An 11,421-nucleotide genomic window follows, 5' to 3' on the forward strand; every position below is an offset into this window, starting at 1 on the left:
CAGGATGATACTCTCCAGGTCCATCCATTTGCCTAGAAATTTCAAAAATTCATTGTTTTTAATAGCTGAGTAGTACTCCATTGTGTAAATGTACCACATTTTCTGTATCCATTCTTCTGTTGAGGGACATCTGGGTTCTTTACAGCTTCTGGCTATTATAAATAAGGCTGCTATGAACATAGTGGAGCATGTGTTCTTATTACCAGTTGGAACTTTTTGGGGTATATGCCCAGGAGAGGTATTTCTGGATCTTCTGGTAGTAGTATGTCCAATTTTCTGAGGAACCTCCAGACTGACTTCCAGAGTGGTTGTAGAAGCTTGCAATCCCACCAGCAGTGGAGGAGTCTTTCTCTTTTTCCACATCCTTGACAGCATCTGCTGTCACCTGAATTTTTGATCTTAGCCATTCTGACTGGTGTGAGAAGGAATCTCAGGGTTGTTTTGATTTGCATTTCCCTGATGATTAAGGATGTTGATCACTTTTTCAGGTGCTTCTCAGCCATTCCCTATTAGTGGCACAGTTTTTATGGCCACTCTCTGGGCTATTGTATTGCACTCTGGAGTTGAGTTTAGACATTCCTTATACCATAAGACGGCCTCTCTGCCTATTATAGCCACATGGATATGACCAGTAGCAAAGGCAACAGTGGCTATCTGTGTCTCTTGTCATTATTCAGCTCTAACAACTTGGTCAGAGCTTTCAGCTCAGTTTTCTGGGCTGACATCCTTGCCAGGAGTGGCTTTGTCCATATAATCTCCGTGTTTGAGACTACCACTGCCTCAGCATACCACTGCCCATCCTGAATGAGGCTGTTGCCACTGGTGAGCCATCTTACCTCTGCATCCATCTGAGCATTCATGCAGAGGACTTTCAATAGAGGTCAGGGTCAGGCAGCAGGGTAGCTAAAAAATAATCACGGAGGTATTCAAGAAGAGAGGCTGGTAATGAGTCATTCAGGATCATCTTTAACTAGGAGGTCATTGCTGCACTGGTGTGTAAACAGGTCGGGGGCCAGCCTCTTCCACTAAGTGACACGTTGGCCATTGCTGATGCCAGGGCCAGAAGTCTGATTATGCATCACCTGGTCTAGGGAGGTCACATGTAGCTGGTAGAGTAAGCCTTCTGAATGGAGGCTCAATAGTCTGAATATTTCAGGGTTACTAAGGGGTCCTGAATTTTAGTTTTGTTTCTGTTGCCACCAGGAAGTCATTTATAAACTGATGAAGAGACTTTATCTTTAGGTATTAGCAAGAAAGAATATTGAACTTTATTATCAACAATAAAAAACCTGGTGGGGTTCCCTTTTACTTTTAAGGTTACCCTGGGCTTGGGGAGGGGACACTTTTGATCTTTAGGGTCCCCCCTTATTGACTTCTTTTTTGTTTTAATCATCTCTTAGGGTCTTCTGGTTTGGTCATGGCTGCCAACAGGATCTTTCCCCATCTCAAGCCTGTTGCTTTTGTTCTTTCATCTGCCTTTCTTCTGTAGTCGCTCTTCTTTTAAATACTCTCTCTGCCACTATCACTAACTCCCTCACTATCACTAACTTTCTCCTAACTTCTCAACCGTCTAGAGCTTTTTCTTAATATCTGTTTCTGACTGACTAATAAAAGCTAGAGAACTAGCTGCCTTTGCTTCTGGTGATTCAGGGTTCATGGGGGGGGGGTGTTGAAATGTCTCAATAACTGCCTCTAAAAACACTGCAGGGTTTTCATTGTCTCCCTTGAAGTGGCCCTGAAATGTGACAGCAGAACCATGATGCTACACCAAGAGTCTCTTCTTAGCTTCAAAGGTGTTAAAATCCCAGTATGGGCAAGTTAGGAAAAAGCAAGTATCAAAAGTTGCTTGATTAATAATGGGCTCCCCTGTGAGGGTAGGATCCAGCCTCCTACCTTCTGTCTAAATCCTTTCCCTCTCCTCTGTGGTAAAGAGGACCTGGAAAAGTTGTTGACAATCATCCCAAGTGTGCTGGTGACTGAAGAGGACTGTCTCTAAGAGATTGATTAGATTTCTAGGATTGTCTGAAAAGGGAAAATTCTGAGTGTTCCACCTATAAAGGTCACAGGAGGCAAAGAGCTCATAGTGATAGAGCTGATCCCCATGGTCATCAACTGGCCCTGCTGTGCACACTGTGATTCAGGGGGAATCCCATGTCTGCTCCATGTACCTGAAGTAGGCCTGTGATGGGGCTGCCTGCTGACCAGTTCCAGTGGCAGCTGCTATTCCACCCAAGGGGTTAAATAAGGTGGGGGTGGAAAAATAACATCTTCCTCTGTCCTTCATTAGAGAACCAGGTAGAGGGTGGTACAGAAAAGGATGGATGATCTAGTATTTCTTCCTTCATATCCTGGACTTCTTGTTAGCCAAGGCAAGGTCTTCTGCTGGTTGTCTTGGGAGAAAAGTTTCAGCCAGGAAGGTGGGTCCTCTAGGAGATCTCACCAAACAACCACAGAAGGTATTTTGTCTGGAAGGTCAAACTTGGGTTTAAAAGTGACCTTTTAAATACCTTGGACCAATTTCAAATCAGAGGGCTCTTCTGGGGGCCAGCTGGTGTTGAAAATGGTCCATTCTGACCTGCAGAATGTGGATAATTTATCTTTCTTAACGAGTCAGAGATTCTCCCCTCATTCCTTTAAAATCCTCAAACGTGACTGAAAAGCAAGTCTAAAGGGATTGAAGGTGTCTGTCCCATGTTAATACAGTTGTCAAAGTCACTTTGTAACAACAACAAAAACCCTAAGTACAATTACAGAGAAACACAAGTGTAGCCTTCCCTCTGACCAAGTAGAGACAAGAAACAACCAGAAAATAATTCTCATGAAAAAGGCCTCTCTAAATTCCCGAAACACAAATGAACCTTCTCTTTCTATCAGACAGGAATGAGAAATAACCAGAAACTGGTGCACACCCATACAAAAAGAACCATATTGGTGGGCATCTCTCAGATCCCCTGAGCCCATGTCCACCCAGACTAAGACTCAGAGTGCCTCCTGGCCCAGCCTTAGCCATAGCTCCCTGACACGTCTGTCCTAACTGAAAACCTGCCACAGAAACCAATTCAAGGCCTTGTTCCCAGAAGGATGGGATCTTTTAGAATCAATGAACAGAAAAAGGCACAACCAGAAACAAAAACCGGCCAAAGCCAGAAAAAGATACAGTCTGCAGGAACAAGAACCAACCAGAAGGTGGCACGCACAGAAGACAATGTGGTGCCACTCAGAATCTGTGAACAGAGACAGCCAGCAACAAAGACCAAAACCAGAAAAAAGATACAGCCCACAGTAACAAAACCAACCAGAAGGTGGGGCTCACACAAATGACAACTTTCAGTAATGCACAAATGCTTACTCAGACCTGGAAAAATCACCATGGCAACATAAGTCACTTATCTTTACACATACTTTTGTTATACTCTATAGATCTCACAAAAGTTTCTAACATTCAGAAAAATTAGCCACCACACAAATCACAAAGGTTTTGTGCCAAGGCACAAGCACTTACCTGCTCAGACTACATAGAAAACTTCCTACACTCAAATTCCTCAGCTAGGCTCAAACCTAGAAGAATTACCATGGCAACAGAAGCCACACCTCAGCAGAAAAAAATCAGGTTAGCTGGGCTGGAAAAGTCGCCATATTTACCTCTACACAAGCTTGTGTCCATTCCACTCTGCAGATCTCACACACAGAAAGCTCAGACCAATTCAGTGCTCAGTCAAGAAGCAGGAAGTTCAACACATTGTTGCAAACATAAAAACACATATACCTAGACTAGTTGTACTGGTTTCAAGATCCTCCAGACTGATACTCCTGTAAGACATTGGGAACTTCCTGGCCAAGTGTTAGTGATCCCCAAGAAAACCAGACAGGAACCAGCCAGTCTGATGCAACTCACAGCATGATCTTTTTCTTTCTTTAAAAAAAATAAATTTCAAATTTTATCCCCTTTCCCAGTTCCCCATACTCCCCACAATACTCCATCCCATCCCCCTCCCCCTGCATTTATGAAGCTGTTTCCCCACCCACTCCCAACTCCCCACCCTCCCATTCCCCTCCACTGGGGCATCGAGCCTTCACAGGACAGAGGGCTCCTTCTCCCATTGAAACCCAACAAGGCCATCATCTGCTACATATGAAGCTGAACCCATGGGTCTCTTCATGTATACTCTTTGGTTGGTGATTTAGTCCCTGGGAGATCTGGGGAGTCTGGTTGTTTGATATTGTTGTTCTTCCTTTAGGGTTGCAAACCCCTTTAGCTCCTTTTGTCCTTTTACTAACTGCTCCATTGGAGACCCATTGCTCAGTCCAATGGTTAGCTGAGAGAGTATCTGCTTCTGTATTTGTCAGGCTCTGACAGAGCCTCTTTGGAGAAAGCTATATCAGGTTCCTGTCAGCATGCACTTCTTGGCATCCACAATAGTGTCTGCATTTGGTTACTGTATATGAGTGAGGCAGTCTTTGGATGGCCTTTCCTTCAGTCTCTGCTCCACATTTGTCTTTGTATTTGCTCCCAAGAGTATTTTGTTTTCCCTTCTAAGAAGAAGTGTAGCATCCACATTTTGGTCTTCCTTCTTGATCTTCATGTGGTCTATGAATTGTATCTTAGATATCCCAAGCTTTGGAGCTAATATCCACTGATCAGTGAGTTAATAGCATGTGTGTTCTTCTGTGATTGGGTTACCTTACTCAGGATGATATTTTCTAGTTCCATCCATATGCCAAAGAATTTTAATAGCCGAGTAGTACTCCACTGTGTAAATGTACCACATTTTCAGTATCCATACCTCTTTTGAGAGACATCTGGGTTCTTTCCAGCTTATTATAAATACGGATTCTATGAACACAGTGGGGCATGTGTCCTTGTTACATGTTGGAGCATCTTTTGGGTATATGCCCAGGAGTAGTGTAGCTGGGCCCACTATGTTCATAGCAGCCTTATTTATAGTAGTCACCTGAGTTTTTAAATCTTAGCCATTCTTACTGGTGTGGGATGGAAACTCAGGATTGTTTTGATTTTCATTTCCCTTATGACTAAGGATGTTGAACATTTCTTTAGGTGCTTCTCGGCCATTTGATATTCTTCAGTTGAGAATTCTTTGTTTACCTATGTACCCCATTTTTAATATGGTTATTTGATTCTCTAAAGGCTAACTTCTAGAGTTCTTTGTATATATTGGATATTAGCCCTCTATTGGATGTAGGATTGGTAAAGATCCTTTCCCAATATGTTGGTTGCTATTTTGTCCTATTGACAATGCCCTTTGCCTTACAGAAGCTTTGCAATTTTATGAGGTTCCATTTGTCTATTGTTGATCTTAGAGGAGAAGCCATTGGTGTTCTGTTCAGGAATTTTTTCCCCTGTGCCCATGTATTTGAGGCTTTTCCCTTCTTTCTCTCCCATTAGTTTCAGTGTATCTGGTTTCATGTAGAGATCCTTGATCCACTTGGACTTGAGCATTGTACAAGGAGATAAGAATAGATGGATTTACATTCTTCTACATGCTGTCTGCCAGTTGAACCAGCACCATTTGTTGAAAATGCTGTCTTTTTTTCACTGGATGGTTTTAGCTCCTTTGACAAAGATCAAGTGACCATACGTGTATGCGTTCATTTCTGGGTCTTCAATTCTATTCCATTGATCTTCCTGCCTGTCTCTGTACCAATACCCTACAGTTTTTAATCACTGTTGCTTTGTAATATCAGCTTTTGGTCAGGGATTGTGATTCCCCCAGAAGTTCTTTTATTATTGAGAATAGTTTTCGATATACTGGGTTTTTTGTTATTCCAAATAAATTTGCAAATTGCTCTCTCGAACTCTATAAAGAATTGAGTTGGAATTCTGATGGGGACAGCACTGAAACTGTAGATTGCTTTCAGCAAGGTGGCCATTTTTACTATATTAATCCTGCCAATCCATGAGCATGGGAGGTCTTTCCATCTTCTGAGATCTTTGATTTCTTTCTTGAGACTTGAAGTTCTTGTCATAAAGATCTTTCACTTGCTTGGTTAGTGTCACACCAAGGTATTTTATATTGTTTGTGACTATAGTGAAGGGAATCATTTCCCTAATTTCTTTGTCAGCCTGTTTATTCTTTAAGAATAAGAAGGCTACTGATTTATTTGGGTTAATTTCATATACAGAACTTTGGTGAAGTTGTTTATCAGGTTTAGGAGCTCTCTGGTGTAATTTTTAGGGTCACTTATATATACTATCATATCATCTACCAATGTAATATTTTTACTTTTTCCTTTCCAATTTGTATCCCTTTGATCTCATTTTGTTGCCTAATTGCTCTGGCTAGGACTTCAAGTACTATATTGAATAGGCAAGGAGAGAGTTAACAGCCTTCTATTCAAGCTAGATAAACCCCCACCCAATGCACCACCATCAGACAGGACAGTTTTGGTTGGGAGGGAGCCCTGAATCTCTATCTGGGCAAGGCTTTATAGTAAGCAGCAAGCAGGGGATAAGTATGCAAGCATTTAATTGGAAAGCTACTGTAGCCTTTAACATAATTGGCTAATGCTGGGTGTCATATAACTTGATTTCTGCTTCCCTATGCATTGGTGATAGGTAGGCAGGAAGTAGGCTTGTAACCTGGGGGTGCAGATTTGTTAGAGGAATAACCTGGCCTTGTTGAAAGTGTAACCTGGAAACTCTAGTCTTATTGAGGATTAGCCTAGAGACTGGAGCTAGGCTCAGGTTTTGTTGGGGCACAACTTAAAAACTAATGCTAGGTATCAGCCTGTTAGTTTATTTGAGTTCAAACTTAGGTCAGGTTCTATAAAATGGGGTCTGAACGTAAATGATTTCACCTCTCATCAGAAGAGTGGTTCTCCACCTATGGCTCTCAACCCTTCTGAGGGTTTCAATGACTCTTGCCAGGTGATCTCCTATCAGACATCCTGCATATCAGATATTTACTTTATTATAACAGTAGCAAAATTACATTACTAAGTAGCAATGAAAATACTTTTATATCTGAGAAGGATGGGGGTCACCACAACATGAGGAACTATATTAAAGGGTCCCAGGATCAGGAAGGTGAGAACTACTGCCTTTAAAGGACTTAAAACTTTTGCAGCATTCACAAGACTCTTAGCCACCTGTGATTCCAAATCCAGACCACCTGACCCCCTCTTCTCTCCAAGTTCTTGCATGCCTGCAGGGCCAATGTACTAGCAAAGGCAAACTAACAGGTACATAAACCAATAAATATATGGGTTAAAAAAATGAAAAGATAAAAATTTTTGACACAGGGAGCACCTGGTGGCTATGGTAGGTTATCAGTTTGTCTCCATGTGGGATTGACAAACACACAGGGATGTAGTCCACCTGTGAGGGGTTGTTCTTGATTGAATTGTTTGAAGTGGGAAAACCTACCCTGAATCCCGATCTTTGGAGGAGGAAATATCTTGCACAAGTAATGCAGCCCTTGGGAGGTGGAGAGAAGTCACCAGAAGTTTGAGGCTATCCTCAGTTATACAGCTTTTTAGGCGAATCAGGTTGGTTACATGGCACTGAGTCTTAAAAAAAAAAAAAAAAAAAAAAAAGCAAAAGAAAAATTAAAAAAAGAAATGCTAAATGGTTTGGGGATTTTTTGGTTTTTTGGTTTTTGGTTTTTGTTTGTTTGTTTGTTTGTTTTCAGTTTTTCGAGACAGGGTTTCTCTGCATAGCCCTGGCTGTCCTGGAACTCACTTTGAAGACGAGGCTGGCCTCCAACCCAGAAATCTGCCTGCCTCTGCCTCCCGAGTGCTGGGATTAAAGGTATGTGCCACCACACCCGACTGCTAAATGTATTTTTAAAGTCATAAAATTACAGTGGCACATAATTAGGAAAATGAACAAAGCTGATGAAGAGGACAGAGCAATGGGGCATTAGTCATGCCAAAGTCTGTCTTACACATGCAGAGAATGCCATCACGAAACCAAAGGCAAAATGAACATATCTGGGGAGTCCTTTGGGAGACATTTTCCAAAATGCTTACTCAGCATGGCAGAGAGTATCTTGACAGGGCTGTCTTCCTGTCACTTAACCTTTATCACCAATGGATGTCAATATATTCCCTTAGTAACTGCATTGATCTAACATTTAAGTGGCTACTCAGTGGAGATGCAAATGAAAGTGTGGTAAACTCACCCATCAGAGAGCAGGGCTACATAGCAAGTACACCAGACACTACACTGACTTAGCCGAGGCCTCTAAAATATAGTCAATTAATAAGAAAATAGTAAACATAGCAAAAAAAAAAAGGGGGCCCAGGCTGTGTCCCTGAGCTGTTGTGCTTGTCTGGTGTGTGTGAGGATGATCTCTAACAGAGGACTGAAGGGAGAGAGGAGAGAGAGAGAGAGTCTAAAAATGGTTACAAGTCTCAGATACATGTAAATAGAACAAATGCCCAAAAAATGCCACTTAGAAATTAAACAGATCTGATCATTTTCAACACAAAGGATTTAATTCTGAAAAATTTTTTCCCACCCATAATAACTTGTAAGGATGAACTAAGTTTCTCAGACATGATTCAAGCAGTCCAGGCTAGCCTTGAGGTCACTGTGTATCCAGGCTGCCCTAGTTGTCACTATGTAGTAAGCTGACCTTGAACTCATAATCTTGCTGATCTTGTCTCCCAACTTCTGTGGTTGTGGATGCTCTAAACTCTTCACAGGAATACTTTTTTGATACTTCTGGGGATCAAATCCATTGACCTCCAGCATGCTAGGCAATAATTCAATCACTGATATATTTTCCCAGATCAATTATGTACTTCAATTTAATACAAATTTGAAGTCAATTATCTAATTGAAAAATAGGCACATATAAATGTCTTAGTTATTGGAGTTAAGTACCAAGCTTGATCTCCAAGGCACAATGGAAGTTTCTTTTTAGTAATTTCCATTTCAATCTTGTTTTGTGGATAAAATTTCTAGGTGGGAATGGAAAAAGAGTTCATGTCAATGTGCCAGGAGGAGGAAAAATAGTTTTCCTGTGTGTGATGCCACAAATAAAGGCAATGCAAACTATAGGGACACCCAGGAGCAAATTCCTTTTCTAAACCCCCAAATCTCCCAACATTGCCTTGCCACACCCCACCCCCACCTCCAGAAACACACACACACACACACACATACAAACATGCACACACACACAAACACATACAAACACACATTTCTAGGTAGAGATGGGACAAAGAGTTCATGACAACCCGGCAGGGGTTGAGAAAATAATTTTCCTGTGTGTGATGTCAATAAAGGCAATGCACACCATAAGGACATTCAAAGGCTAATTTCCTTCTCTGAAACCCAGATGTTCCCAACAATCCTCCTCCCTGCCACAGCCTCTGAGGGCCTGATTTCTAGGCTCCGCCTTACCTAGGTGGAGCTTCCTTGGAAGCCAGGCATACATAAAGAACCAAGGTCCTCTCCCAGGCAACACTCCAGATGAGCTAGTCCTTCTGATAAAATCTGCTCTCTCCCAGAGAGCCCACTGATTCTCTTGAAAAAGCCTGCCAGACAAGAGTTGTACCTGAAAGAGGTCCATCACCATTATCGCACCTCTTTAGGCACCAGCCACCAAGTGCAAACATAATCACAACATGGAGGGAGTGAGGCCCAGCAGCACTAGCGCTGACCTCGGGCCCACTCCTGCCAAGCACCCTCGCCTCCAACTACAGCAGCCTGCTCAGTGGGACCTGGAACGGCCTATCCAGCCCTCGTCCTGGCAAGGACAGGCTGAGATCTCGCCCACCAGCCCACTTGGGTCTGCTGTCCTGGACATGTGCTGGAAACTCATACGCAGCCAGCCGGGATCCTTCAGTGCTCCGGTAAGAGACAGCGAGGACTTGGAATACGCCTCTCCCTCAGGGATGCCATGGATGAACGCTCCAGATGACCTGGACACAGGCCTTCATCTCTCATCTTCTTCACTAGATGGTCAAGTCCCAGATGCCTGGAGTCCTTCAGCCTCTCCTGTTGCTGAGAGTTGTGCTCCGTGGTTCACCTGGAGTCTCAAAGGCAGCATGCTGAAGCCTCTTCCAGACTCACCTCTGCAGTCTCTCCCTCCATCTCCTCCTCCTAATCACCAAGAACAGAGCCCTCTGAGTCCTGTGAGACCTACTCGCCCTCCATGCAAGGCCAGGAGGCGCCTCCTCTTCTAGGAAAAATGGACTGCTCCAGCAACACACAACAACATGGACAATTAATTACCTGGACTCCCAAACCTCCTGTGGACACCCAACAACCTAATGATGAGCCTGTGTGCACACAGTGCTTTCTGCTGCACACTAAAGACAGGAGATGAAGTCTTCAAGAAGAGTGGAGACACTACATCATAGCTTGGAAGTTTAAAAAAAAAAATCTGCCTGTGAAAACCAGAAAATGGATTGACAAATTTGGAGCTGTATCTCAAATCCTTCCATTTTCCCATCCTTGGTGGTTCCCAGTAAGAAGCCTGACAGCTCTACTGTTTTCCCAAACCAAGGAATCACTGGGTTTGCTCTGCTGACAGTATCTGTCCCAACCGTTTTTCCATGACTGAATAAAGACTTATCCAGGTTGGTTCAAGCTGCTCTCCTCAAAAACTGACAATACCATAGGAGGAGAAGATGGTTCAGCCCTGAATGGATAATGTCTTCCCTTCTTCTCAGCCATCCCTTCACTTGTTGGAGTGGTCTTCACCTGTCAGTCTCCTGAGAGGGAGACTTGATGCAGATTGTCACCAGCTGCTTCCAGTATTCACTGGATGGATCTCTCTTTTTCACTGAAGCTCCCATACTGACTTTAGCATTAGATTCATGGAAAGTGTTTGGGTTAGTGTTCTTCCAAATTGTTTTATATTTTTAACTTAGTAATTTTTTTTATCTCCAGTAAACTTATATGAAATGTTCAGTCATTGTTGAATTTGCCTCATGGTGTATGGAAATAAAATATTACCTGTAAAGTTTAAGCCTATGCCATAATTTTGTTTTCTTGAAGCTTTAACTTTAAGACACCGTGGGGAACAGCTTACAGGTGCACATAATCACAAAATAAAAATAACACAGAAGCAGCAAGGTCTGTCAGCTGATGTTGGAGCTGACATGATATAGAGGCTGAAAGAATGGGTTGGGCTTGGTGGTGTTGGTACATGCTGTTGGTCCCAGTTCTCACAAAGCAGAGACAGGCAGATCTCTGAGGGCAGCCAGGACCACAAATACCCTGTCTTACAAAAATGAGAGAGAAACAGAGGAAGGGAGGGAGGGAGGGAGGGAGAGAGAGAGAGAGAGAGAGAGAGAGAGAGAGAGAGAGAGAGAGAGAGAGAGAGAAGAAACCTAAGATTTGTTTAGAAAGTCAGTTGCATAGATTGTTTTTTGTAACACAGACTCATGAAGAAACTCTTTCCAGAAGCAGACAAAGGAGAAAGGATGCTCTGCTGAAGCAAGCAG

General features: G+C 42.8%; 1 protein-coding gene across 1 annotated transcript; it reads left to right on the top strand.

The window, feature by feature from the left end:
- The first annotated feature begins 9,429 nt into the window (after positions 1–9,429).
- On the top strand, positions 9,430–10,933 carry 7420426K07Rik (RIKEN cDNA 7420426K07 gene). The gene has a single exon (NM_001033983.3). The coding sequence runs from the start codon at positions 9,595–9,597 to the stop codon at positions 10,153–10,155; it is 561 nt and encodes a 186-aa protein (NP_001029155.1). The 5' UTR covers positions 9,430–9,594; the 3' UTR covers positions 10,156–10,933.
- Positions 10,934–11,421: the final 488 nt, after the last annotated feature.

This window comes from Mus musculus, chromosome 9 (genome assembly GCF_000001635.26).
Source record: "Mus musculus strain C57BL/6J chromosome 9, GRCm38.p6 C57BL/6J".
Classification (NCBI taxonomy): domain Eukaryota; kingdom Metazoa; phylum Chordata; class Mammalia; order Rodentia; family Muridae; genus Mus; species Mus musculus.

Bases quoted from the DNA above. Each gene is read 5' to 3' on its own strand.
- 7420426K07Rik (NM_001033983.3), top strand. From the start codon at position 9,595: ATGGAGGGAGTGAGGCCCAGCAGCACTAGCGCTGACCTCGGGCCCACT.